The 27,953-nt window shown below is 42.5% G+C and overlaps 1 protein-coding gene across 1 annotated transcript in view; it reads left to right on the forward strand.

Annotated features, from left to right (window-relative positions):
* Positions 1-5,609: 5,609 nt before the first annotated feature.
* Positions 5,610-27,953, forward strand: part of hcn4 (hyperpolarization activated cyclic nucleotide-gated potassium channel 4) — a gene marked incomplete at both ends in the record, with an annotated part of 191,083 nt that continues 168,739 nt past the window's right edge. Inside the window, one exon of the mRNA XM_080417618.1 lies at positions 5,610-6,337. Within this exon, the coding sequence (XP_080273744.1) occupies positions 5,610-6,337 (728 nt within the window). The remainder of the gene's footprint in view (positions 6,338-27,953) is intronic.

The raw sequence follows: 27,953 nt of genomic DNA on the forward strand, positions 1-27,953 counted from the left end.
GATGCCTATATCAGAGAAGTGATTTTGCCAGAGGTAAGTTAAATACTCTTTAGTGTAGGATTCTACAAAATTATTAATTCTGAATGTGCTGGCCCTGTAATATATTCTGACATACCACAAATGTTTCCAGGTTATCATTCAGTGGCTGACAAAGAATCTCTCCGTGTGTCGATATGAGGCAGAATGTGTTCTGCTAAGGCACAACCGGTAATAATATATATAATATAATATATAATAATATATAATATTACATATTAAAGTACACTACCTCACATATTCAACAATTCCCTCCAGTCAATAACATTAATGGATAATCATAATTTCATTATGTCACAATGACAATTCATGTGTTTAAAAATATTCCTCAGGATAAATATAGGCTATAGTAATGAATTATGTATTTTTTCTTGTAGGAAAATGCCACCCACTATCTAACTGATATGCTTTATATTGCACTGCTTTATATTGGTGTTTAACATTAAAAGATCAACATAATAATAAGCATGCTGCTCTCTCTGTTCTTTGTGTGTGTGTGTGTGTGTGTGTGTGTGTGTGTGTGTGTGTGTGTGTGTGTGGGGGTGTGTGGGGGGGGGTGGGCGGGCGGGCGGCCGGGGGGCTGCTATGTAAACGTATGTTTTATAATGCCAATAAATCTCCTTTAAATTGGAGCTAGATAGATGGATACATAGCCTACTAGTTATAGCCATTTGAGTCTAACACTGCTGTAGTGCCCCAGCTTAGTGTGACTATTGTCATGGTGGTCCCCTAAAGAGTGTTGGTTCCAAGTTTGGTGTGGATTAGAGCAACTGTGGCATCGGTTATTTCAACTTTATTATGTATAAGTATAAAGTAAGTATAAAGACATGCAGTAAGATCTCATTATACATAGTGGGTGGTTAATAATGAATACATATTTAATAGGTTACTTCAATTATACCAGTGTTACTGAATGGTCTTAGTTGTGTGGATGCACTTATTGGCCTATTTTTAATAATAATACATAATATTAAAATAATGTATATTCAATTATCAATCATTATTATTATAATAGAGTGTGATTATAGATAATACAATTATACACTTATTGTGGGCTAATAATGAATAGGCCTACAGAGGTTATTTCATTCTGCAGTTATACCCAGTCTTACTGAATGCTCTAAACTGTGTGGATACATGTATAGGCCTAGTTAATAATTATTATTATAACTAATAATAATACATAATAATAATGCAAAATAATACATCATATTTCATAAAATAATAACAATAAAAATGTAATTATTATTATAGTGTTATTATAGATCATTATACGACATACGATTTAAAAAGTGGTATAAACCAATTTTGGAACAGCATACCACTCCCAGGAATGGTACAAAACGGTTTGGAAAGGCATATACCGTTTTGGAAAGGCATACCATTTTAAAATCTGGTATATGCCATTATACAAAACAACATACCATTTAAAAATGGATTTAACCTTAAAAAGTGTCATAAACCATTTTTACAACGGCGAGTGCCCAGTTGCCCAAATGTCCCTAGTGCCCAAATGTCCCTAGTGCCCAGTTGTCCAGGTGGCCACAGCATATCCCTAGTGCCCAGATGTCTCAACCCCTAATTGCCCACTCGTCCAGGTGCCCACGTGTCCCTAGTGCCCAGATGGTATTGGTGCCCACCTCTCCAGGTGCCCATATATCCCTAGTGCCCAGTTGTCCAGGTGCCCAGATGTCCAGGTGCCCAGTCGTCCCAAAAATATGGAGCCCAGTTGTCCAGGTGCCCACATGTACCATAGTGTCCGGATGTCCCTAGTGCCCAGATGTCCCTAGTGCCCAGATGTCCAGGTGCCCAGTCGTCCCAAAAATATGATGCCCAGTTGTCCAGGTGCCCACATGTACCATAGTGCCCAGATATCCCTAGTGCCCAGATGTCCAGGTGCCCAGTCGTCCCAAAGATATGGTGCCCAGTTGTCCAGGTGCCCACATATACCATAGTGCCCAGATGTCCAGGTGCCCTGCCGTCCCAAAGATATGGTGCCCAGTTTTCCAGGTGCCCATATGTACCATAGTGCCCAGATGTCCCTAGTGCCCAGATGTCCAGGTGCCCAGTCGTCCCAAAAATATGGTGCCCAGTTGTCCAGGTGCCCACATGTACCATAGTGCCCAGATGTCCCTAGTGCCCAGATGTCCAGGTGCCCAAATGTCCAGGTGCCCAGTCGTAAAATAATAACAATAATAACTAGAAAAAGTGCTCCTCGGAGCACAAGTCTCCGCCAGGTCAAGTAGGTTATTGTGGCCTCCTGGTGGCGCTATAATAGGCCAATGTGAAAAGGGTGTCATTTCTTCTTAGGCCTGGCACGGCAATTGGACACTGCATTCATGATTTGAGGCGTTCTGTTTGCTAAATTAGACCTGCTGGTGGCGCTATAACAGGCCAATGTTAAAAGGGTGGCATTTGTTCCTGAACGTAGTGTGAATGTGTGTGCAAAGTTTGACCGCAATAGGACGCTGCGTTCATGATTTGCGGCATTTTGTTCAAAACAAGCCACTACTGCAAACTTTAGATGTCAATCTTAGCCAATCAGGATGGAATATGAAAAATCAAACACATCCGTATTGATCACATGACTATAGAGATCATGTGTACCGATTTGCTTGAAATTTGGATAAAATCGGAAAGAATAATATAAAAAGAATTGTTTTACATAAGTCGGCCTCCTGGTGGCGCTATAAAAGGCAGATGTTAAAAATGCAGGGCAAAGGTTTTTCCTTGACCTCTAGGGAATGTGCATAGAAAGTTTTATACAGATCGGTGCAGTTATAGGTAAAAACACGAATCGGCCTGTTATAGCGCCACCATGAGGCTGATTCTAAAATATTCAAGTGGCATTTATTCCTCGGCATAGTGGAAATATGCGCGCAAAATTTCACTGGAATTGCATGCTGTGTTCATGATTTGAGGCATTTTGTTCAAAACGGAGCACTCCTGCAAACTTTGGAAGCCATTTTTAGCCAATCAAGATGGAAAATGGAAAATCGGACAGATCCGTGTTGATCACATGACTATAGAGATACTGTGTACCGATTTGCGTGATGTTTGGATAAAATCTGTATGAGTAATATCCAAAAATGTGTTTTGCACAAATCGGCCTCCTGGTGGCGCTATAATAGGCCCATGTGAAAAATGTGGGGCAGAGGTTCTGAATTGGCATCCAGGGAGTGTGTGTGCACAGTTTCGCAGAGAGCGGGCCAACGGTGCCGGAGATTAGCTGGCCGCAGACAGATGGACACACGGACACACGGACACACGGGCGGACGGACGGACGGACGGACAGGGGGTAAAACATACTTTCTCGCCAGGAGACAATAAATAATGATAATAATAATGATTATTATTATAGTGGCATACCATATAAAAAAACGGTATATGCCATTATATAAAACGACATACCATTTAAAAATGGCGTAAACCTTAAAAAGTGGCATAAACCTTTTTTGGAAAGGCATACCACTCCAGGAACGGCAATACCACTTTGGAAAGGCACATACGCTTTTGGAAATGGTATAAACCTTAAAAAGTGGCATAAACCTTTTTTGGAACGGCATACCACTCCCAGAAACGGCACCACTTTGGAAAGGCACAGACCGTTTTGGAAAGGCACATACCGTTTTGAAAATGGCATATGCCATTTTGTAAAGTGGTATATGCCAAATACCACTTTTGGAGCTCGCCCTCCCTCCCAAAACACGCTCGCCCCCATGTTTTCGCCGGCCGCTCGCCCCCAGCGGTTCTTGCATTTGTTTTACTGAGATTAAGGTTAGAAATAAGTTTAGGGTTAGGTTAGGCATAGTTTTACTGGGGTTAAGTTTAGAAATAAGGTTAGGTTTAGACATAAGGTTACGTTAAAGGTAGGGTAAGTGATTTTCTTTGGTTAAAATAAGTGTTAAATAGCTCTATATTCGGATAGTACTCATTGCTATAGAGTGTTTGTTCAGTAAAAGGAGTCTCCTTGTCTCTCCAGCTCTTTATAAAACAGAAAATGCATTTTTGTTTCAGTTTCAGTTTCATTTCCAATTTTATCCAATCAGGAAATGAGCAGGCAAAATTGGAACTGGAACACTATAAAAATGAAGCTTAAAAATGGGTACTTTCTCCTGATTGGCTGAGATTTTGACACCTACCTTTATTAAAGAGCTGGAGAGATGGGGAGACTCCTGTTACTGAACAAACACTCTATAGCAATGATTACTATCAGAATATAGTGCTTTAACCTTTTAACAAAATACTTTTTGTTTTAACCAAAAAATATCACTTACCCTACCTTTAAGTAATAAGGTTAGGTTTAGTTTAGGCATAGTTTACTGAGGTTACATTTAAGAATAAGGTTAGGTTTAGGCATAGTTTACTGAGGTTACGTTTAGGAATAAGGTTAGGTTTAGACATTGTTTACTGAGGTTACGTTTAGGAATAAGGTTAGGTTTAGACATTGTTTACTGAGGTTACGTTTAGGAATAAGGTTAGGTTAGTTTAGACATTGTTTACTGAGGTTACGTTTAGGAATAAGGTTAGGTTTAGGCATTGTTTACTGAGGTTACATTTAAGAATAAGGTTAGGTTTAGGCATTGTTTACTGAGGTTACATTTAAGAATAAGGTTAGGTTTAGGCATAGTTTACTGAGGTTACATTTAGGAATAAGGTTAGGTTTAGACATTGTTTACTGAGGTCACGTTTAGGAATAAGTTCCGAGGTCGCCGGATATGCCCCGGGGGCGACTGTGTTTTGGGGCGAGCGTTTTGGCACTCGTCTGAGCTTATTTGCAGTTGTTCTGGCTTCTATGGCAACCCAATAGATCAGCATCATCATGAATATTCACAATCCCCCCCCCAATGCACGGGACCAGTATATGGATCAGTGTGGTGATGTCAGTGCTTCTCTAGGACGCTATACTGTATATTTTTGCGCGACTGTGTAGCCCTGTTTGTTACACAGACAGACAGTTGACAGGATTCTGCTGAATAAAGAGCATCTCTCCTCGCCGCGCATGACATCCTCCTCGTCTCCGTATCAGACCGTCCGTCCGCCTGCACGTCTCTCTCACACACATGTCACGCTAAGGTGACTTTCAAGCAGTTTTTTCGCACTTTTGCGCACCATGTCGGAGCGGCACAGAAATGCACTGTATCGGGGACGTGAGGATGATGGTCAACCTATAGGAGGATCTGCGTGAGGGCATATTAATATAAGCAAGCTGTCAGGTATAGCCTCACTATGAAGAGGAGGATCTGTTATTGTCCATGTCATGTGTGATCAGGCGTGCAGGGTTTCACATTATTAGCTCCCAGTCAGACCAGACTGTTCGCTTGTTACAAATAGACAGGGAGCGCTGGGCTCGTGGCAATAACCGTTACAATAGCCTAACGATCTGGATTAATTTATTCTTTTTTTTATATTTTATTGTCTCAATGTCATTATGGACAGGTTGCACTCCGATCTGGATTAATTGATTTTTTTAAATTAAATTTAATGTCTCAGACTCTCAATGTCAAAATGGACAGGTTGCACTCCGATCAGGATTAATTGATAATTTTTTGTTGTATTGTCTCAATGTCATAATGGACAGGTTGCACTCCTCCATGCGTAAAAGGCTCTACAGTTTGCCACAGCACATTGGACAGAGTAAAGCTTCAATCATGGGCGAAGGAGAAGACGGCGGAGGGGACAACAAGGACACCCGTAGGAAGAGCATCAGGATGAAGGCTTTGCCATCGTCGCCGACCTCTGGAGGAAGCTGCAAAGGCATCGGGGAGTCGACCAAAAGTGGGGAGTCGTTAATCATGGAGACCACGGACGTCGGGAGACCGACGAAGACCAGCTCCAACGGGGACTGTCGGAGGTTCCGAGGCAGCCTCTCCTCCATCACCAGTCGGCATCATGTGCACGGTGGCGACTCGGGCTCCGCGGAGGAGAGGTGCCTCATCAGCACCACCGAGGGGGAGGATGGGGGGGACGTGACCCCCAGCGAGGAGAGTCCCCCCGGCGGGGCTAACGGTGGCGGGCTGGACCCGGGCGGTGCGCAAGGTGGTGGTGGTGGCGGTGCCCAAAATGGTTCCCCCGACCAGCCGTCGGGGTTCATAAAGTTGGAAGGCATTGATCAGATTCTGCCGGACGATGAGAGGTTATATCAGGCTGGGTTCATGCACAGACAGTTTGGAGCGATGCTCCAGCCGGGGGTCAACAAGTTCTCCCTCAGGATGTTTGGGAGTGAGAAGGCGGTGGAGCGTGAACAAGAGCGGGTTAAATCCGCTGGATTTTGGATAATTCACCCCTACAGTGATTTCAGGTAATCTATGCTCCCCCCTAAACAACTGTTTGGATCCCAGGTGAATCACTGTTGTATAGCCTACACTACAACCTAATGCATTTACACCTATTTCTTTGTTTGTTTCTTCATTTAGCCTATTTTTCTTTCTCTCTCTCTTTTTTTTTAGGGCTTTCACATCACTACATGGTCACACAGACACAGCTTTCCTTTATTTGGCATCCAAATGCTTTGTCCATTATGGGTACACTTTATAACATTTTTTTTTATTTTTTTGACAGAGCTTCTAGTCTAATTAATTAGCTTAATCAGACTTAGAATTCCGGCCTGTATATTCTCATCCAATGGGTGACAGGCCTGCTGTCAGTGCTGCTGTGTGAAGGAATAGGCAGCAGTATAATATCAGCTAAAGTGTTGCCAAATTTCAGGCTGTCTGGCAAAGAAATGACCTCACAATGCATACATAAATGAAATGCTTTAGTGGTTTCTGTCTGTCTTCTCCATTATATCTGACAAGAATAAAGCTCTAGGGACATCGTTTATCACTGGTCAATACACATGATGAGACATTCTTGGCATTGGCTTTAGTGCCTTGGACTTGGATATAGATTTTCCTCTATTCTTTTCAGGTTTCATGCATGACATTTTGAACTGGAATAGGCTCGAGGCATTTCATTCTGACCTGCCAGACCATTACTGTAACTCACTTTACGACTCAGTAATCTGGACAGAAATGTACACCCCCGTATTATGACATAAAGATATGGATCAATTTGAAATAATTATGACCACATTTCATATTTTGCCCCAGAGGGTCTCTCCTCTCTCTCCTTGACAAAAAGTGAATGGTGCAATTCCATTAGCACTCTTCTCTGCTCCTGACGATCCCTTTCTCTTATTATTAATTAAGTCGTGCCCTTGAACATGTCATTGGCCATATGCATGTGATGCATGGCTTCAGAGAGGTTGCATGGCAGTGGATTGCTCAGCACAATGTGTCTAATATCTCATAAGGATGTTGCTGTTACAGTAGGTTTTGATTGATTGATTGATGTACTTTATTTAGTAAGACATGAGAACAACAGTACATGGAAGTACAAATTCACAATACAAGGTCTACTAAACTGGAAGACTCATAAAGCACTGAGCTTGTTTAAAATGAGATCCCCATGCACACAAATCATGATGACATATAAGAGACAGACAGATATACACACTACTATACAGAACGTCATACAATCAGCTTACAGGTTACTGGTATGAAGAGTGGAAAATATGTACAAGAGGAGGAAAAAAACAGGGGGGGGGGTTGGGGGGGGTAGGTTAAGACTTAGACAGGGGCCATTTTCGAATTGCAGCCTCCTGAAGGTGTATCTTTAGGGCAGTTTTGAAAGTGAGTAGGGTTTTACACTCCTTTACTCCTTTTGGTAGGGCATTCCACATTGTTGTTGAATAGCATGAGAACGAGTTCATTCCCTTTGTTGAGCCAAATCTGGGTTGAACATGATTCGTGGAGCTGCCTCTGGTGTTATGATCGTGGACTTCATTAACATTTTGGAAGTATTTTGACAAATACAGGGGGATCCCAATGTTGTGGTGTATCTTGAAGACCAGGCCCATTGCAAGTTGCTGTACTCTGTCCTCAACCCTGAGCCATCCAATCCTAGCAAAATGAGCAGGGGTTAGATGGGTTTTGTGATTGAGGCCGAGAAGTAGCCTTACTAGTTTGTTTTGGGATGTTTGGAGCCTTGTTTTTAAGGCCTTGGTGGTATTGTGATACCATGAAGAGCATGCATAATCGTAATAACCTTGTATGAGGGCCCCTGCAAGAATCTTCACAGTATTCTTACTGACTAGACGGCGAATCCTATACAAAAAGCGTGTTCTTTGGTTGACCTAAAGGTCAGGAAAGTATACCCCCAAGACAAGACTGAAATTGATCATGTCATTAAAATACATGTGCAATATTTAAATGAGTGATATTATACACATTTTGTGGCATATTTTAACAGAAAGGTTACACTAGTGAGCTGTTTTAAGCAATTACTTGGTTATTTGGTTATGTTTTATAAATGGTTTTGTTACATAATATTATACATACAGTACAGCGCCAAAAAAGAGAGAAAAGAAAAGGCGTATTGGTCACAACAGTCACACAACCACATTTTGACAAACATTTTTATAAACCTGCACATTCTTTAAGGAATAAAGCAGTCTCGTTTTGATGATGTAACTAAAATGGAATTTAAAGGTACATGAATGCTGTAACCTACACTTAGTCGTGTTCTAAGTTATACATATGAATTCAACCCTGGAATACAGCATCAAAGATAATAAGGGTTGTTAAGAGTGAACTGCATCCCAGATTTTGTAATTACTGTACGAGAAATGCAGTTGGGGGGGCAGCATAGCCTATGCCAGCCCATTGTCATTTTGTTCACCAATGAAATTGTCACTGGCTCATTCCTTAAATCATGTGGAGCCATTTGTGTTGCTGTGAAAGACAATAGCAGGACCTTTACTGTTTGGACAGATTTGTTTTTTTCTCTCTCCATGTCCTTGACATTGACTGTTGTCTAGTCTGTCTGGGTTTCGATTTGGCTTCACCGGGTGCAGTGACATTATATAGAAGCTATCACCAGCCACATGAGTGCAGCTGTGTTTTACTCTAGTCTCAAGAACAAGGTGTCTCGCTCTGCAAGACAAATGAGTCCAGTATAGCGTTGGCAGTTTGAGAGGTCTATAGGCAAGAGTACAGAAGGCTTTGAATAAAACAATATCCTATCTGAAGAAAACAGACACATCTCCCTACTGGCCTGTCCAGTACTTATATATGGGGTGTATATAGTGGTCTATTTTAGATCATAGAATTTCTTACATTTTGACGATTGCTGTGTCACTTACAGTAGCTTACGGTGCCATGAAAAGTAGTTATTTATTTATGTAACAAATAGTGTGTGTGTGTGTGTGTGTGTGTGTGTGTGTGTGTGTGTGTGGGGGTGTGTGTGTGTGTGTGCGCGCAGTGTGCACGTGTGCACACATGTGTGAGCTACAGGGCAGAATGAGTTCAAGAAAGAACAGGTGTGTCATAACGATAGGTATAGTATAAAATGGCAATTGCATTCTTGTAACATTACATACGTTTCAAGCAGGCACAGTGTGAAAGCCATAGATATTTCCTGGCACAGTGGGGGAAATTTACATAGGTTGACCTTACTTTTCATTCAGACACAACCCACAGATGCAGTCTGCTATCTTTTACCACTCTGCTTTTCCCATCCACGGTTGCTACTAGCATGTCTGTACGTACAGTACGATGTCAAACACACTTACACAGGAGATAACTGTTTACTCCATGCTACAGTACATCAACGTTTGTCTGCCTGGTTTGCAGTGGCCTTCGAGTACCTTTTAGTATAAGCAAAAAAAACACATTTCTTTCCCCCTGATGACGATGAATGAAGAGATACATCTGTGTCTTGAATTGTGGTTGATACATGCATGCACATTCTGAAGAATGCTCTAACCCATTGGTTCTCAAAGTGGAGTCCGGGGACCTTTCAGGGGCTTCCAGCCAGGGGGTCCCCAGCAAAAGGATTTAATACAGCGTCACAATCATTTTAACCCCTTTGCATTTATATGTTGGCTATTCAAAAATAGCTACTATTTTTGAAAATGTTTTGAAAGATCTTGAAAGTGTTTGAAAATGTTTGAAAATGTTTGAATTCTTTAACACAAATCTTCTCTTCTGGGGGTGGTGAAAAAGTTGGAGAAACACTGCTCTAACCTATAGTATATTGCACACAGCATGCAGTGTTTGAACATCTCTACACGCTGCATTAATATGCCAAGCAGAGGTAGCCTCGCGTAGCCAGACTATATATATATATATATATATATCACAGTGCAATTTTTTTTTGCACTCGCAGATTCGTCTGGTCCCAGGCTAAAGCAGAGGCCCAAATGTATGGTCTATGTATGCAATGCATCGCCCTTATTATTCTTTTATATGATTGGTTAATCTTAGCGCCACGTCTTCTCAATTACTGGGGCTATTTTCCCGAATGGTATTTTGCAGATGTCACGTCAGTCAAACCTAGGAAAATCATCACTTTATCCTACAGCAATGCCACAAGGCACTCACGTGCTAAGCCTTTTTGAAACAGCCAGTTGCAGACCCAACTGGACGGGCAACACCAGGAAGTGGAACATGTATATGTTGAGACATTTTTTGTTATGCTCCCTAAATTTTTGTCATGCCATTAACCAGTGGTGGAAACTAAAGTAACTAAGTATATTTACTTCAGTACTGTACTTAAGTAAAATGTTGAAGTATTTTTTACTTTACTGGAGTACTTCCAATTCTCAATAATTTCACTTCTACTCCACTACATCTCAAAGGCAAATATTGTTCTTTTACTGCACTATAAGTATTTGAAAACTTTAGTTACTAGTTACTTTGTAGATTTTGATTATTATTATTGTATTTTGAAAATAGCAGATACGAGCTCACACTTGTGAGCTTGTAGATCTGCTATTTTCAAAGGATTTTTATATATTTTATACATTTGAAAACGTGTTAAATGGGACCTTCTGCATAATGAGTAATTATAATTGGTACTTAAAGTATATTTTGATGCCAATACTTAAATACTACATTTTGAATACCGAACTTGTACTTGTAACAGACTTTCTACAATATTTCTAAGATACTTTTACTTAAGTAAAAAATGTCAGTAGCCTACTTCTTCCGTCACTGCCATGAACACCCAGCGTAACTCCCTGTGCCCTAGAGCCTACAGCGTAACACGTTCCTCTGTTGTTTGAAATTCTGATCCCTATGACAACAGTCTCACTGAATATTTTGTCATATTAACATAGCATTATAAAATCTAACCACATGAACCGTAGCGTCCCTATTCTGGGGCTTGTCATAATAGGCGGACATTCAGCAAAAACTAGCAGATCTACAAGCTCACAACCTGTTGTATAGGTCTCCTATTTTTGGCTAAGAGATTTGATATGAGGGACAAAAGGACGGACCCCTGGGGGTCTGAACAGGGGGCTGAGCAGGGGGTCCGCAGCAAAAGTAGTTAACATAGCATCACAATCATTTTAACAACTTTATGCATTTATACAGTAAATTGGCAATTCAAAAATAGCAGATTTACAAGCTAACAGCGTGACACTTTGTGCCACGCTTCGAGCCACGGTTCGAGCTTGTAGAGCTTGTACATCTGCTATTTTAAAAAATATTTGAAAAATATCGAAAAATGCTTGGAACGTTTTGAATAATTTTGAATTTATTTTTTACACAAAACCTTTTCAGGTTGGGGTCCCCGGTCAAATATATATCAATTTGGAGGTCCTTGGCACGAAAACGTCTGAGAACCAGTGATATAGGGTTTATGTGTTTAACTGTGACATCTTTGAGGGCACTTGGAGATGTGTATGACTGTTTTCACCACAGTTGAAGAGTATACGTTTTCACCACAGTTGAAGAGTACACGTTTTCAGCACAGTTGAAGAGTACACGTTTTCACCACAGTTGAAGAGTATATGTTTTCACCACAGTTGAAGAGTATACGTTTTCACCACAGTTGGAGAGTACATGTTTTCCCCACAGTTGAGGGCCCTTGCCATTCTCCATGTAGAATTCCCTGTGTAGCTGTACGGTCGACTAGCCATAGTCCAGATTAAATGACATTTTGAGAGTATCTAACTTCCGGAATGTGACATATTTCCGAGTGACAACAGGATAGGCAGGTGCATGGGACGTAGCGTTGGCAGGAATTTGATTTGAACGCTGAAAAGTGGGCGTGTCATAACAGACATTCTATTAAAGATTGATTGATTGGTTGATGGGTGGATGTCAAGATATTGGTTGAAAATGGTTTGTTCAAGATTACTCTATGTAAGCACATATACAGCCAAATACATATGATTTTGGGGGTCCTTGACATGAAAAAGTTTGAGAACCACACTGATGTAATAGGTGCACGATATGACCGGGAAATATGATCTAAAAGGCATTTTTCATCTCATCTCGACTTGAAACTTGAGACTCTTACGGTACCTGGGAGGTTCCAGAACAGAATTTCCATGTCAAGGACCGCCTAATTGATATGTATTTGACCGCGGACTGTGGCTATCTGAATTTTTTTTTTGCCACGGATACACAAGGGGATCTTTTATGCTAAATGTTTTCCAAATTATTTCAAAACTTTTATATATATATATATATATATATATAAAATATATATATATAAAATATATTTTTTATATAATGTCCGGCCAATTTAATCCTCCCCGCACACATTTCTGCTGTTGTATCCTACTGACTCGCCTACCGGTGAGGAGCCCCCACTGGGAAGACGAGTAGAGCCTTCGCCCTACCCCTCCCGCCCAACACCTCCCGCCCAACACCGTAGGCCAATTATCACCCTCCCCGTTCGGCGGGTCAAAGGAAGTTGACATCTTTATTAAAAAAATTAGATTTAGATTGGTGAAGCAATAGGAAGCGGCGCTGGAATACAACCGCCTGGGTTTGTATCCGCCCTTCAAGACCATCGATAGGGCTCGCTCTTTCAGGCTACTAAAAGAGTGACTTTGAGAGCTGTTTCACCGTACAATGTAAGTCAATGAGGAGCATATTTTGAATGATCAATTTCTAATCAATGGAGCAATTATTTTTGATTTTTTGTCCATCTTTGGAGTTACATCATGGCAAGGTAAAAACTACACAACCCAAACCTCTACCAAGAGGTCTTGCTCTTTAAACATTTTTGGTGATCTAAGAGCAGTTGTCATAAAAAAAGCACTCAACTCCGTAATTATGTAATGACGCAACTCTAGAAATTAAAATAACTTCAGGTCCTCCTGAGTCACAGCTGAATGGCTCTCAGTCAGGAGCGGAAATGTGTTTGTGAAACGCTACCGACCAGACAGGCACGCACGCACGCACGCACGCACGCACGCACGCACACACACACACACACACACACACACACACACACACACACACTTTTACGCTTTAGTTGTCACATTTCATCACCGGGGTGAAGAGAGTGACTGCCATGTTGTTTTTCCCAATACAACAACAGCCGAGTCAAAGCGTATTTCAAACCCCCTGCTGTGAACTGCAGATGGAGAAGAATAGTGCCACCGTTATAAACGCAGTGTTACATGCAGACAGTGGTAGAAGAAGTACTCAAATGTTTTACTTAAGTAAAAGTGCCGATACTACAATGTAGAAATACTCAGTTAAATAACAGTCTGGTATTCGAAATGTACTTGAGTAAAAGTACAAAAGTATTCACATTAAAATATACTTGAGTGGAAGTAAAAGCACTAATTTGACAGAATGTCCCATTTCACAAGTTATATACAATTTATAAAAAAAAAATTTGTAGGAGTATATGTTTGAAGTGGTTAATGTATGTTTTGTAAAAAAATCCTCAAAAGTGTACTTAAAAACAGTACTTGAGTAAATGTACTTAGTTACTTTTCCCCACTGCATACAAATATGAAGTACAGGAGAATTCCAATGCTGTGGAATCAGTTAATAAACTAGGCCAAGATGGCTGTTAATTAACGTGTGCAAAGGAGGACGGGACATGATGTGGAGGACCTTATAATGGTCGTGGCGGCGGGAGAAGTGCCTCTGTGACTAGAAGTGTTATTGCCAAACGCCCACATCAAAGCTTTGGGCATTATAAGAACAAATTACAGTGTCACGACGAGGAGTCACGCAATCACCACTCGGCGTCGGAAATTCAGCAATATTTCCTCTTGTCAAGTCCCTGTTATAATGCTAAGTAGCAGGGGAGGAGCCCAGTCTTTTCCGAGGGAAACGGGGGATTAAAAATGGCATCCTAATCCAAACTACAGCCTAATTTCCTGATCCAGAGCTGAATAGTGTCCTTCGTTTTTTCGTGCCAAGGACCCCCATCTGAAAATGTTTTGTGCCAGGGACCCCCCAGAAGAGAAGATTTGTGTATAAAAATGTATTCAAACACTTTCAAAAATGTTCAAAAATTGCTTATGTACAAGCTCGCAGCGTGGCACAAAGTGACGCGTTGTGACCTTGTAGATCTGCTATTTTTGAATAGCCAACTTATAAATGGATAAATAGGTTAAAATGATTGTGATGCTATGTTAAGTACTTGGGGATCCCACTTTGAGAACTAACTGTCCTACACTACACTGTCCCCAATCTAGGGGGGGAACCTTCGGCCAAAAATAGCAGATCTACAAGCTCACAACGTATCGTGTTGTTGTGAGGTGTGAACTGTAGATAGGCTATTTTCGGTGAAGAGATTTGGTGTAGAAGGAGGAAAAAGGAGGTGACCAAGTATTACCAGACCCACGGCGGACCCCGGTCAACAACGTATACAGTATAGGGGTTTAAGTGGTGAGGCCCTATATAGCCTACTTTGTTGTGTGGCAAATAGCGAAAATGGCCAATCTGCAAGCTCACAGTGCGTCACATCATGACTTGATGATGTTGAAGTGTTCACACATTTTGTACATTCTCTCAGTGTTAAATTAACATTCAGGATTTTACTGCGTAGCGCTGTGTCGTCAGTTTATTTATTTATTTATTTATTGTTCGACAGAGTACTGCACCAAAATGAGATCACACTATTTGGCTGACTGTCAGAAAAGTATTTGACGATATAAAATGCGAGAATATGACATCAAAACATAAGATATTTGAAAGGATAGTATGACGTTTGAGCTCCCAAAGTGGAAAGAATGATACGGTACGGATCCTAATAGGCCGCCGAATGTTTCACTTCAGGTGATGAACTGATCATTTTTGTTCCACTTTGAAACGGGATATGTGGTTTTGATGTCAGACTGTTTGAGCAGACTGTATTATCGTGCAGCGCTCTAGACACACGAGGTGGTGCCTTTTAATTATCTTGTGATTCGGTGCCCAAAAAACACATCTGCTGGAGAAGTGTTCTCCCACATTTCCCTGGAGAGTGAGAGGGGAGAGATGTCTCACATTGCACATTTCCTTCCATTGGTCTCTAGGAACTAACTAACCCACACATTGTTTCAAAATGTATGAACCTTTTCTCAACATGGAAGCGATTATGACAATTTATTGTGATTTAAATTATTGTGATTATTGCAATAATTGCGATTAGGCGATTATATAATAATTGTGAAAGGCCTACTTGGGAGACCCTTATTGCTATGGGCCCCAAGTGCTTGCCTATTTGCCTGTTAATAAGATTTACCGCTGTAAGTGGGGTCTTTTTGGTTCAGTTTCAGAAAGTAGTAAGGGCCAGGCTCTGGAACAGGGGGTCTCAATTGGCCCACTTTTTAGAGCAGTGGTTCTCATGTCATGTCAAGGACCCCCCCCCCATGTCAAGGGGTCTCCTGTCAAGGGGTCCTTGACATGAGAACCCCCCCCCCCACACACACACACACGCACACACACACATTTTCCAAAATGTGGCCGCGCTGTGAGCTTGTAGATCAGCTATTTTTGAATAGCTGAAACATACAATATTGGGTTAAAGTGATTAAACTGATTTTGATGATATATTGATAACCCTCCTCAGGATGGAATCCCTGCCTCAAGGACCCCTGGGGGTCCCCGGACCCCACTTTGAGAACCAGTGGGCTGCTACTCCATTGCACAATGGTGTTGTTCCCCCCCCCCCCCCCCCCGCCCCCCCCGCCCCCCCCCCCACCTTTTCGTTCAGAGATACACTGCCGACACTATCAGGGGGCCGGGTTGGCTCTCCTGCGGTTTCTGTCAATCAGTCCAACCCCTCAACACTGCAGCAGTCGAGAGAATGCTCTCTTAACACACACGCACACTCGCACACTCTCACACGCACACTCGCACAACCCCCTGCAAACTCCACTCCTTCACCTCTTCCTCTTCAGCAGTATGTTATTCTATTCATCCTGCATAAGCATGGACCATCATCTCCCCAAAGACACTTACCATGTCAGAGCAGGGGGAAAGAGAGAAAATAATCCTCTGAAAATAAAAAAAATAAAATCTTTTTGTTCTCTGTCACGTTTTGGGGGAAGATTTTGTTAACACGTTAAGACATAAAATTATAATATTTCAATAATATCATTTTAGTCCCATTTCAGTAGTTGTTGGTGGTATTGGTCACTATACATTTGCATGTACATGAATTTTGTCTCTGTCGGATGGAAATCTCATTATGTCCAATACTGTTACTTTTCCGGATTCAAATTTATTTATTTGTTGTTCCTTTTTTGGCATTTTTTGTGGCTTTTTCTGCCTTTATTGATAGACAGTAGACTGACAGGAAATGGGGAGAGAGAGATGGGGAGTGACACGCAGCAAAGGTCGTCGGGATGGGGATTTGAACCCGCGGCACACTGTCAGGCATTAGCAGCCTAGGTGCAAAAATTGCAGATCCACAAGCTCAAAACGAGCTTTTGAGCTTGTGGATTTGCTACTTTTGATGCTTTTGTGTGACACTGTAGTATGATCAAGTATGGCGTTAATTAACAAAAAAAACACAAAGTTAAAATATGGAGATAAGAGGTTTCTGCCTGACAGCAACGATTTGTTCTCTGTATTTACCTCCTCCCTAACTATTAGGAGCAGTGGCTGCCAGCCATTAATATGGTGCCAGGGGAGCAGTTAGGGGTTAAGTGTCTTGCTCAGGGGCACTTCAACACATAGAGTGGAGGGGGTGGGGTATTGAATGGGATAAGCACAACCTTCAGAAGGATGTGCATGAAACATTGAATTTAAAATAAATCTATGCTGCTTATTATTAGTGTGCCTTTTTTCATTGCCAGTCAATATGCTGAAAATATCATTTTTTATAGCATGTTCTACAGTAGTCTTATCAGAGTGCCTTTTAACCAACTGTCTGTGTCAGACAGAACCATTTCAGTAACTGGAAGAGATATTATTAAAGAGAACATGGTAGAAAAAATATTTGGAAAGGTTTTTTTATTTTGTATGTGGGGGTAGGGGTGAGGGCAGCCCCGGCTTAACCGAAGTGTTTTAGGTGCTGAAGCACAGGGCACCAACCTTGGGGGGGGGGGGCACCAAACGGCATGGAGAAAGTGAAAGAAGACAGAACTATCAGCGAAAAACGCGAAATTTAGAAACAGCGGCTGTTGAAGGAGTGTTAAAACAGTGAAACGTGCCGGTGAAGCATAATTTTTTTCTGCGCAAGCACCAGGCACCACGAAGGCTGAAGTCGGCCCTGGGTGAGGGTTGGTTAGTGCACTGTGTGTGTGTGTGTGTGTGTGTGTGTGTGTGTGTGTGTGCGTGTGTGTGTGTGTGTGTGTGCGTGCATGAATGTGTGAGTGCGTGCCTACATGCAAGATGGCTTCCAACCGCAGGCGAAAGCAGAACGCTGCTTGCTCTATTTTAAACACTAGATTTTCAGGCCGCGTCAAACATAGTCCTTTGTTGCGCTGATAGGAGCAATGGTCACCGAAGTATGGCCATTTAAAGTGTTAAACACTGCTATAACACTGCTGGCGGAATTGGTTTGGAGCCTGTAGCATGCTGGAAACTGGATTTATGGCTGTTTAAACCCCAGCGAGTAGGAACACAGAGGGGGTGGGCTTAAGCAAGTACAGCCAGTGCCTATTGGCCGCTTAAGAGCACCCACCAAGTTTGGGGCCTTTAGCATGCTGGGAACTGGAGTAAGCCCAGCCAATAGGAACACAGAGGGGGAGGGGCTTAATCTATTACAGCCCACCCCTATTTGCTGTCTAAGAGCACCTTCCAAGTTCGGGGCGTTTAGCATGCTGGGAACTGTAGTTATGGCTGTTTAAAGCCCAGCCAATAGGAACACAGAGGAGGCGGGGTTCAAGCAATTACAGCCTGTCCCTATTGGCCGTCTAGGAGCACCTACCATGTTCAGGGTGCTTAGTATGCTGGGAACTGGAGTTATGGCTGTTTAAAGCCCAGCCAATAGGAACACAGAGAGGGCGGGGCTTTAGCAATTACAGCCTGTCCCTATTGGCCGTCTAAAAGCACCTACCAAGTTTGGAGTTTTTAGCATGCTGGGAACTGGAGTTATGGCTGTTTAAACCTCAGCCAATAGGAACACGGGGGGTGGGGGCAATGGTGCGGCTATTCTGATGGCAGACCCCTGAAAAGTGTTGGTGCCAAGTTTGGTGTGGTTCGGAGCAACGGTGCGCCTCGCAGGTCCACGTGTTACGTTTGTGACGTCCGTCCACCCACCCGCCGTCAGCCCACCGTCGGTTGACCCTCTTGGCAATTTTGATATAGGATGTAAACATACAGTCCACACACCCGTTGTGAATGGCAGCATTAATGTAGTTGATGCAAACAATGCTTAGTGCGTATGTGCGTATGTGCGTGCGGGCGTGCGTGCGTGTGTGTGTGAAGCTGGCAGCAAGATTAAATAACATTCTCTGTTTTCAGTCAGGTTGATTACCGCTGATTTGAGGGTCTGTTATGCTATTGATTTGTTTGGGTCTGGTGGGACCTTCATCTTGTCATTGGTGGATTTATTGTAAAATGAGATGGGGGAGGGGGGGGGGGGACAAAAGCCGGCTGCGCTGATGGTGTTTCCCCCTTCAGTGGGAGGTGGCGAGTGTCATCGTTTGACTGATTGCTCCACGCACATCAAGGTGACGTGATGGGGCTGTTTAAAGTCACTATGGAAAACAGACAGGCCCACACACTTAGAGATCTATCCATAACCACCATTTTTTATCGATGAGGAATCAACCTGACTGATATGAATATCGTTGCTGTTGGGCTTGTGTTTTTTTCCGTAAATTAACGCCCTATACTTATCATACAGTGTCACACTTCGCGCCACGTTTCAAGCTTGTAGATCTGCTACTTTTGCAGTTTTTTTTTGAATCCTGAAAGATAAGATAAGATTTTGGACATGGGAGGTTTCCACCCGACAGAGACATTATTTGAACTATACTGTGAAAAACCACCAGAAGATATCAGATATAGAGATGATTCCTTAGTGAGGTAACAATAGGGCTGGGCAATATAATCTTATCGGTATTATACTGTATCCATATTGTGTTATGAGACTAGATGTCGTCTGGGATTTTGGATATTGTAATATTTTGATATGGCTTAAGTGTTGTCTTTTCCTATGTTATCACTTAAACCCTATTTTATACTTTCTCAAAAAAGAACAATAATAGTTGCTCTATTAATAAGCTCACAACGTCTCGCATCGAGACATGTTGTGATTTGTGTGTATCTGTATTTTTGAAAATATATCTTCATATCATCGTCACAATATGTTTTATTAGTGTCACAGTATTGATATCAAAATATTGATGTTTGGTTCACATCGCCTGGCCCTAGGCAACGACAGCCCCTATTGTAGCTGTGCTACGTGTCCTCTCCCCTTAGCTCCAGTGCTAATCTGTGTATAGGTAGGATATTGGGAAACGTGCCACCGGAGGCCCTGACTCTCGATTGTTTGAAATAAGCCTTGCTTTAATTAGAGTAAAGGTAAAACATGAGGATTACACAGGGCTCTGGCCAGGCCTGCAAGTGGGGTAATCAAAATAGGCCCCTGCTGCTGCCATGCTGCTCATCCACGATTGTCGGGAGCCGAGAGATTATTACAATTTAGTTAATGGCGACAGTATCGCAGCAGGGCCACGGGTGGTCGGCATGGGGGGGAGGGGGGTCGACCTATGGCTCTAGCAGAGAGATTGAAATGTACCATGAGTGACCTCGGCGCACTTGTTCAAGGGTTTAAAACTAGGGCACGTGATCGTCTCTGTCGGGTGGAAACCTCATATGTCAGAAACTGTTACTTTTCAGCCAATCTGGGGACCCATCAACAAAATGAAGGAGGAAAAAAAAAAAACTTTATTTATTCCTTTGATTTTGCCTGGGGGCACCGCCCGCGATCCCGTGTAGAGACCGGATGTCGGCCCGTTCACACGCCTTCAGCCTTCCTCTTCCGGTGGTGCGTCTCTGTTTTCATTCCTACTAACAACAAATTCTACACGTTGTAACGGTAGTTGCCGACATATTCTGCTGCGGAGCTCTGAATCTGTCTTGAGAGATTACTCTTCAGCTGAATTCAAATGAAAAAATAAACGCAAAAGTAGCAGATCTACAAGCTCGAAACGCGTCGCTTCGCGCCGTGTTTCGAGCTTGCCGAGCTTGCTACTTTTGATGCTTTCGTTATATGTGACACTGTAGTATGAGCAAGTAGGGCGTTCATTTACGAAAAAACACAAAAAGTTAAAATATGGGATATAAGAGGTTTCTGCCTGACAGCAACAATATGGTAGTGGACCAGAGGGGCGGACACTATATATATATTTTGTACATTGGCAATTCCTTTTCTCCACCCTGTCATTTCCCTCAGGCTACGTATGAGACCGAGACGGCGAGTTTAACCTTGGGCAAAAGTGATGGTAATCTCAGCGCGAGATTATATTGATTGATTGGACATCCTATACATTTTGAAAATGCGGGGGCAGAAAAAGCTGCTGCATGAGGCCATTCCCTGCTTAGTGCCACATGTCACCTGGCTGTTATGTGTGATGTATTTTTGTCACCTCACAAATGCAGCTTGGGCTCGGCGGTGTGTCCTTCCACACCCTTGCCACCGTCCTCTGCGCCGCTGAAACATCAATTTGTAATCTCTCCAGGTGGATGGATACACAGCCCCAGTCAGCCCACGCATCCATTCTCACTTTTCACTTTTCGCCATCAAATGTATTTTTTCTTTGCCTCCAGACACCTTGTGATTATTGTTGTCCTGCTGTGCTGACCAGTAGTAAATATGTCAGCTCCACTACACTATCTCAGCATTTCAGGGAAGGGCTGAGGTGTGTGGGCAGGGATTCCATTTGTAAAAGAAAAACGAAACAAAAAAAAAGATGACAAATGCCTACACTTTTGTTTCTTTTATGGATCTGAAAGATGACAAATGCCTACACTTTTGTTTCTTTTATGGATCTGGCACATTTTGACACCAGGGGGTTGATGTGGTAAACACATTTTTTTTATATAAAATTCTGATAAGAAACATAAATATCAAACATATCATACAGTCATTTTCCCAAAAGGAAATGCATGTATTTAATTTGGTCTGACCAGAAGCATATCCCCACCAGTGATAGTAATGAATGGGGGGGGGGGGGGGGGATCGAAAGCAGAGGCATGGAATCCACTGCCACCCCTCAAACCCCACCCCCCTTCCTAGTTCCTACCCATCCCCACCCCCAGCAAATCCTAGCCTGTTTATTCAAAACCCCACTGTGTCAAGTCTAACGCCACAGGACTGTGTGCCTTGAATGTGACATTAGGTTGACCTACTGTACGGCATCGTAGGACCCACTTTGCATTCTGGCAGACAAACGGTATAGCCTCTGGGCTGTGCCTGCTGCCACAGCTGTGGGAGAAAACGCCTTTTCATTTACCACACTGGCCCCTCCGTGCTGGGAGAGGTAAACACTGAAAGTGTGCAAAGAAACGCCTGCTGTAGTCTTTGGAACACATATAATCTAATAGCATCATCCAGGTAAAGATCCTTCATCAGTTATCAGCAGATTGAAAAATGTAATTAAATACTTGGATGATGGCACGCAGCACTACTGTAATATTTCGTAGACTTGCTATAGATGAATACTAAATGACTTCAGATGAATAAACGCACGCACGCACGCACGCACGCACGCACGCACGCACGCACGCACGCACGCACGCACGCACGCACGCACGTGCACGTGCACACGCACACGCACACACACACACACACTGTATACTAGCTTTACACTGCTACTATCTGATCTACGATACTGACTGAGAGAAGCTTGACCCTATTAGATTTTCACCACATGGACCCTCGTGTCCCCATTCCAGGCATGTCATAATAGGTGAAGATTTGCCAAAAATAGGTGAACATTCTGCAAAAATATAGCAGATCTACAAGCTCACAATAGGTCCCAATGCAGATGAGCTATAATAGGTATGCCAGACAAGACGTCCAAAAGTTGTTTTACTTCCCTGTAGCTTAAAAAATAATAATACACATTCTAAATTATAATACAGGGCATAAGTGGTTAATTAGTCAACAAATCATTTAGTTGATTATTAAAACAATCGATAATTTTTTTTAACTTGATTTGTTGATATGACATAAGAAAATATATAAAAAAACGATTTAAAGATTCATCTATATGAGCAAGATGAAGTATTGTGAAATGTCAGTTTCTATGTATTTTCGGTTAATTGCCTGCCCAGCCCTACTCAGGAGGTAGAGCGGCAGCCTTAGAATCGGAAGGTTGCCAGTTCGATCCCTGACTCCCCCTGACTGCGTGTCTAAGTGCCCTTGAGAAAGGCACTTAACCACTAACTGCTTCCGATAAGCAGGTTGGTGCCTTGCATGGTTTCCTCCCACGTTTGGTGAGTGAGAGTGTGTGTGAATGGGAGAATGTAATGCACTTTGTGAAGCTCTTTGGAGAAAGGCGCTATGGAAATGGCACCGTTTGCCATTTAACTGTAACCACTAGATACCGTTTTCTACCTCACACTTGATACTCCTTGGTCCTTACTGATCAAAAGAAAAACTTGTAAGGAATAAGAAATATTTAGACATTGTTGGACCCAGGTCTTTTGAAGAGGGGATTTTACTGTCCTATGGGGAACATTTTGCAGTTGAGAAGTACTGCTTACAGTGCTGTTTCTCACACTCGCTGAAAACTGCCAGGCTTGTATATTTTAAACACAATATTTGTGCAGTGGTAACATACAGTAACCTACAATACTCTTAGATAGATGCAACGTCTACAAATCTGTGATAATAATATATAATAATACATGCCAGATTTTTACTTTTACTCAACAGAAACAGACGTGGAAATGAGTCACCTTTAGGTCACCTTGCATACAGTACCGTGCAGATGTGTCAATAACATAATGAACACAGGATGTTAATAATTCATAGTTGATCATATTATATACAGTATAACCACTTAAGCCCTGTTCAAATACATTTAAAAAATAACAATCTACAAGCTCACAACGTGTTACATCGCAACACATTGTAGGTTGGCCTTTTTGGACAGTTTTGAAAATGACATGCCCAAGTTCGATCCCAGTTCGATCCCGGGCTGGGGAGCTCCCCCAGAGTTAGTGTCGAAGTGTCCTTGAGCAAGATACTGAACCCCTAATTGCTCCCGATGAGCAGGTTGGTGCCTTGCATGGTTTCCTCCGCCATCGGTGTATGAATGTGTGTGTGAATGGGTGAATGTAATGCACAATCTATGTAAAGCAGTTTGGATAAAAGCGCTATATAAATGCACCATTTACCATTTACATCCCTCTCCAGCCATGGTTGTTTTTGAGGATGCCAGTCATTGCTGAGAAAGTCTTTTTTTTCAGAATGTAGTACACAGTATGGCTGGAGCACTACTAGAGCCCTCTTGGAAATCAGTGCGGTCTCCCGCTGGGTTACAGGAGCAGCCCTCACAATAAAGAGCTCTGTGTGTGGTGGCTGCCATGATTCAGAGGAGATACCACCTTCAATCAATGTGTTTGGCCTGGCCACTCACCGCATGCTGGGCGTCTCGGAGCACTCAGACAAATGGACAGATTATGTGGCGTGTGTGAGAGAGAGAGAGAGAGACGGGGAAAAAGGGAACTCCCCCGTTATTATCTTCGCCATCTCCCAAAGACGACGGCGGCAGCATCCGTCCCTCCACTCTGGTATATCAGCCATGCTGGCCTACTTCCGACTGCGCCTTCTGAATTTTAAGTGAACGGTTGGGGATCGAGACTTCTTTTTATGTAGATCAAACACCCGCTGCCGATGTCGCACTCGTGACTGAGAAATTATAGAACTAGCAAGTAAACAAGATAAATACGACCAATTTGGTTTAACTGTCAGATAATCCTCCCGCTTTTGCTTACTCACGCGGAGCCAGATAAACTCTGCACCTCCCCCCCTAACGCATTTGGGATATAATTTTACGCTTAAAATGACTTCTTACGAGTGTTTTTTTTCTCCATCAACACCGGCTTTTAAGCAGCGTTAATTTAGATTTTATTCTCCCCCCTCTCACACACCCACCACAAGAGAGATGCTACAAAGCCCCCGTGTTACGCTAGTAAATGAATGATGCAGCTCAGGTATATAGTCTGGCAAGAGGAAGAGATTTACTTTCTGTTATCCAGACGGCAGATGCTACCCCCCACCCCTCCCACCCCCTCCCCCTCCCTCCCCCTCTCTTCTCTGTATCTTTTCTCCCCTCAATGATTCTCTTCTAACTTGTCGTATATTGCGGTCTTGTTTTCTCTCCGCCCTCTAATTACATCCCCTAAATCTAACCTTTTAATGTCTAATCCTAACCATAACCCCAACCTGAATCTTTTTCTAACGTATCTCTGGTTGAAAAGTATTTTCAACCATAAAACAACCAGTTTTTCTTGTGAGGACCAGGAAAATGGTCCTCACATCGTCTATTTCTCATGTTCTACTATACTTGTGGGGAGTTGGGGACATTTGGTCCTTGCAAGTATAGTAACACACACACACACACACACACACACACACACACACACACACACACACACACACACACACACACACACACACACACACACACACACACACACACACACACACTGTCTCTCTCTCTGTGTCTGTCTGACTGTCTGTCTCTCTTTCTCTCTCTCTCTCTCTCTCACACACCCCATGACCGTTCGTTTGTGATCAACATTTTGGAGACGGATAGAAAAAGGGCTTTCATTCCGGGCTGTTCCATTTGCTGATTACATCACCTGGTCAGAGAAGATAATGGCCAGTGAGCGCTGCAGAGGGCGGGGTGGGGGGGTATTATCATAGAGACAATGCATTACCTTATCCCTTCCTTTGCTTTATAGGAGAAAAGCTCTCCATCCTCTCTGTTGCTCCGCTATTCTCTCCTTCACTTTCCTGTCAGGCTTAGTATGTCTCTGTTGACCTTTCTCTCACTCACTGACTACTCTCTGTCTCTCTCTCTCTCTCTCTCTCTCTCTCTCTCTCTCTCTCTCTCTCTCTCTCTCTCTCTCTCTCTCTCTCTCTCTCTCTCTCCTCCCAGTGTGCATCCCCTGTCTGTCTTTGTATATCGTTGCTGTCAGACAGAAACCTCTTATCTCCATATTTTTAACTTTTTGAGTGTTTTCGTAAATGAATGCCCTATTCTTCAACAGGGGGGCCGCCAAATATTTTGTGATAGGAACGTTGTTTTTGACATGAAGCATCCCTATTCTGAGGGGAGCATTAGACGAAAATAGCAGATCTAGGCGAGGCGTTGCGGTTGCGAGCTTGTAGATCTGTTATTTTCAGCAAAGAGGTCTGGTGTAGGGGGGGAGAGCAGACCAAGTACAAGCTTCACCTGCTTCATCTCTCTCAGCTAAGGGGGGTCCTTGGCCTGAAAAACTCTGAAGACCCCTGCCCTGCTTGATCATACTACAGCGTCACAGAAAAGCTTCAAAAGTAGCAGATCCACAAGCTCGAAACAGGCGCAAAGCGACGCACATTGAGCTTGTATATCTGCTACTTTTGATGCTTTTGAATTTGAATCGGTTTTAGACATATGAGGTTTCCACCCGACGGAGGGGATATCTTGTTCATCTCTCGGTACGGTATACTGTCTCTCTCTCTCAAGCTGAGCTATAGGGGTCGAGGGGGGCTTGTTACTGGACACTGTTACCCCTCCTCAGCCTCTATCTCTCTCTCTCTCTCTCTCTCTCTCTCTCTCTCTCTCTCTCTCTCTCTCTGTGTCTGGGCGTGATAGGGGACCCTGTGACACGGCATCAGGGACCTCCCGGGAGATAACGAGGCATCATGATAAAACATGGATGCAATTAGTTCCATCAGGACTGCGCCACAGAGACAGAGTGCAGATACTGACGCGTGCTGCTGCTTTGCTCTGCCGGATAAGTGCAAGCTGATGGCTGACGCCAGCCTATATCTGAAGACGGATTTATACTTGGTTGCGCATCGTGTCTCGCCCCTTTTGCGTGTGCGTGTGTGTGTGTGTGTGTGTGTGTGTGTGTGTGTGTTATTTCCCTCCATGGACTGGTAGATTCTGTTGCTGACTGTGGAGTATTCTTGTGGAGTGCAGTGTTGCCATGTTGGATGCTTATTATAAGCAAGCTTTATTTTCTGTAAAGTTGCTTGTAAATATTGGTAGTAGTTGTGGGTTGCGTTCTTTTGGGGGCTTGTTTGTTTCTAAAGTGTAGTTGCTTATCTGGGGCTTGCTTCCTAAATGTTGTTTAAACCAGTGGTTCTCAAACATGTTCATGTTAAGTAGGGCGGTAACCGCAATACTTCTGTGTAATGCATACCGGCGGTGCAGTGGTGGAAGTAACTAAGTATATTTACTTAAGTCATGTACTTAAGTACAATTTTTTACTTTGGCAAATGTTGTACTTTTACTCCACTACAATTATTTGAAAAATTGAGTTACTAACTAGGTACTTTTCAGATATAAATTATGATATTATGAAACATACATTAACCACTTTAGCCCTATTGTATATGTAGGCTATTTGAAAATAACAGATCCACAAGCTCACAACGCGACGCGTTGTGAGCTTGTAGATCTGCTATTTTCAAACATTTTAGTACTTTTACTTTTGGTACTTTAAGTACATTTTGATGCCAATACTTCAATACTTTTAATCAAGTAAATTTAGAATTCTGGACTTTTACTTGTAACAGAGTATTTCTATATTGCAGTATTGATACTTTTTTTAACTTATTTTTTATTTTTTTTATATCCCCAAAAAATGGGAGTGGAAGTTATATGAGTGCATATTGTGTGATATGAAATGAAACGATTACCATAATCATCCATATCATCATGCATGACATAGGCCTATTCTCCTGCTGGTGTGGTATCGGCGGGGTCGTGTCGGGGTCGTGTCAGGGGCGGGGGCGGGGTTAGTCGGCTCTTTAAGAGCAGATCTACAAGCTCAGATTCCATCAATAGGTGACGTGTTGTTAGCTTGTGAATCAGTTCTTTTTCTGGGTCCGAAAGTGTTGCACTTTTGCTGTGGAAAGATGAGATTTACAACCCCTGATAAGAGGGGGGAGGCACGGCACCCAGGGGTCGACAGGAGTCTTTTACAAGCTGCATGCGTTCTAATCCTGATCTTCACATCTTTTTTTAAGTGCCGAAAGTGTACAGACAATGTTCATTTAACTAGGGGTGGAAAAAGTACTCAAATTTTTTACTTAAGTAAAAGTATCAATACTGCAGTAAAAGTAAAAGTAAGGTATTCAAAATTGACTTGAGTAAATGTACATACGTATTGGTATCAAAATGTACTTAAAGTACCAAAAGTAAAAGTACTCATTATGCAGAAGGTCCCATTTCACAAGTTTTTAAATGTGTAAAATGTATAAAAATCTTTTGAAAATAGCAGATCTACAAGCTCACAGCGCTGTGAGCTTGTAGGTCGGCTATTTTTAAATAGCCAAAGTATATATACTGTATATAAGTGGTTTTGTAGTAAAACTAAAGTTATCAAATAATTGTAGTGGAGTAAAAGTACAATATTTGTCTCATGAGATGTAGTGGAGTAGGCCTAGAAGTAAAAGTACCTAAAAATTGTACTTAAGTACAGTACGAGTAAATGTACTAAGTT

Source organism: Gymnoscopelus braueri (assembly GCF_963280865.1).
Source record: "Gymnoscopelus braueri genome assembly, chromosome: 1".
Taxonomy (NCBI): Eukaryota; Metazoa; Chordata; class Actinopteri; order Myctophiformes; family Myctophidae; genus Gymnoscopelus; species Gymnoscopelus braueri.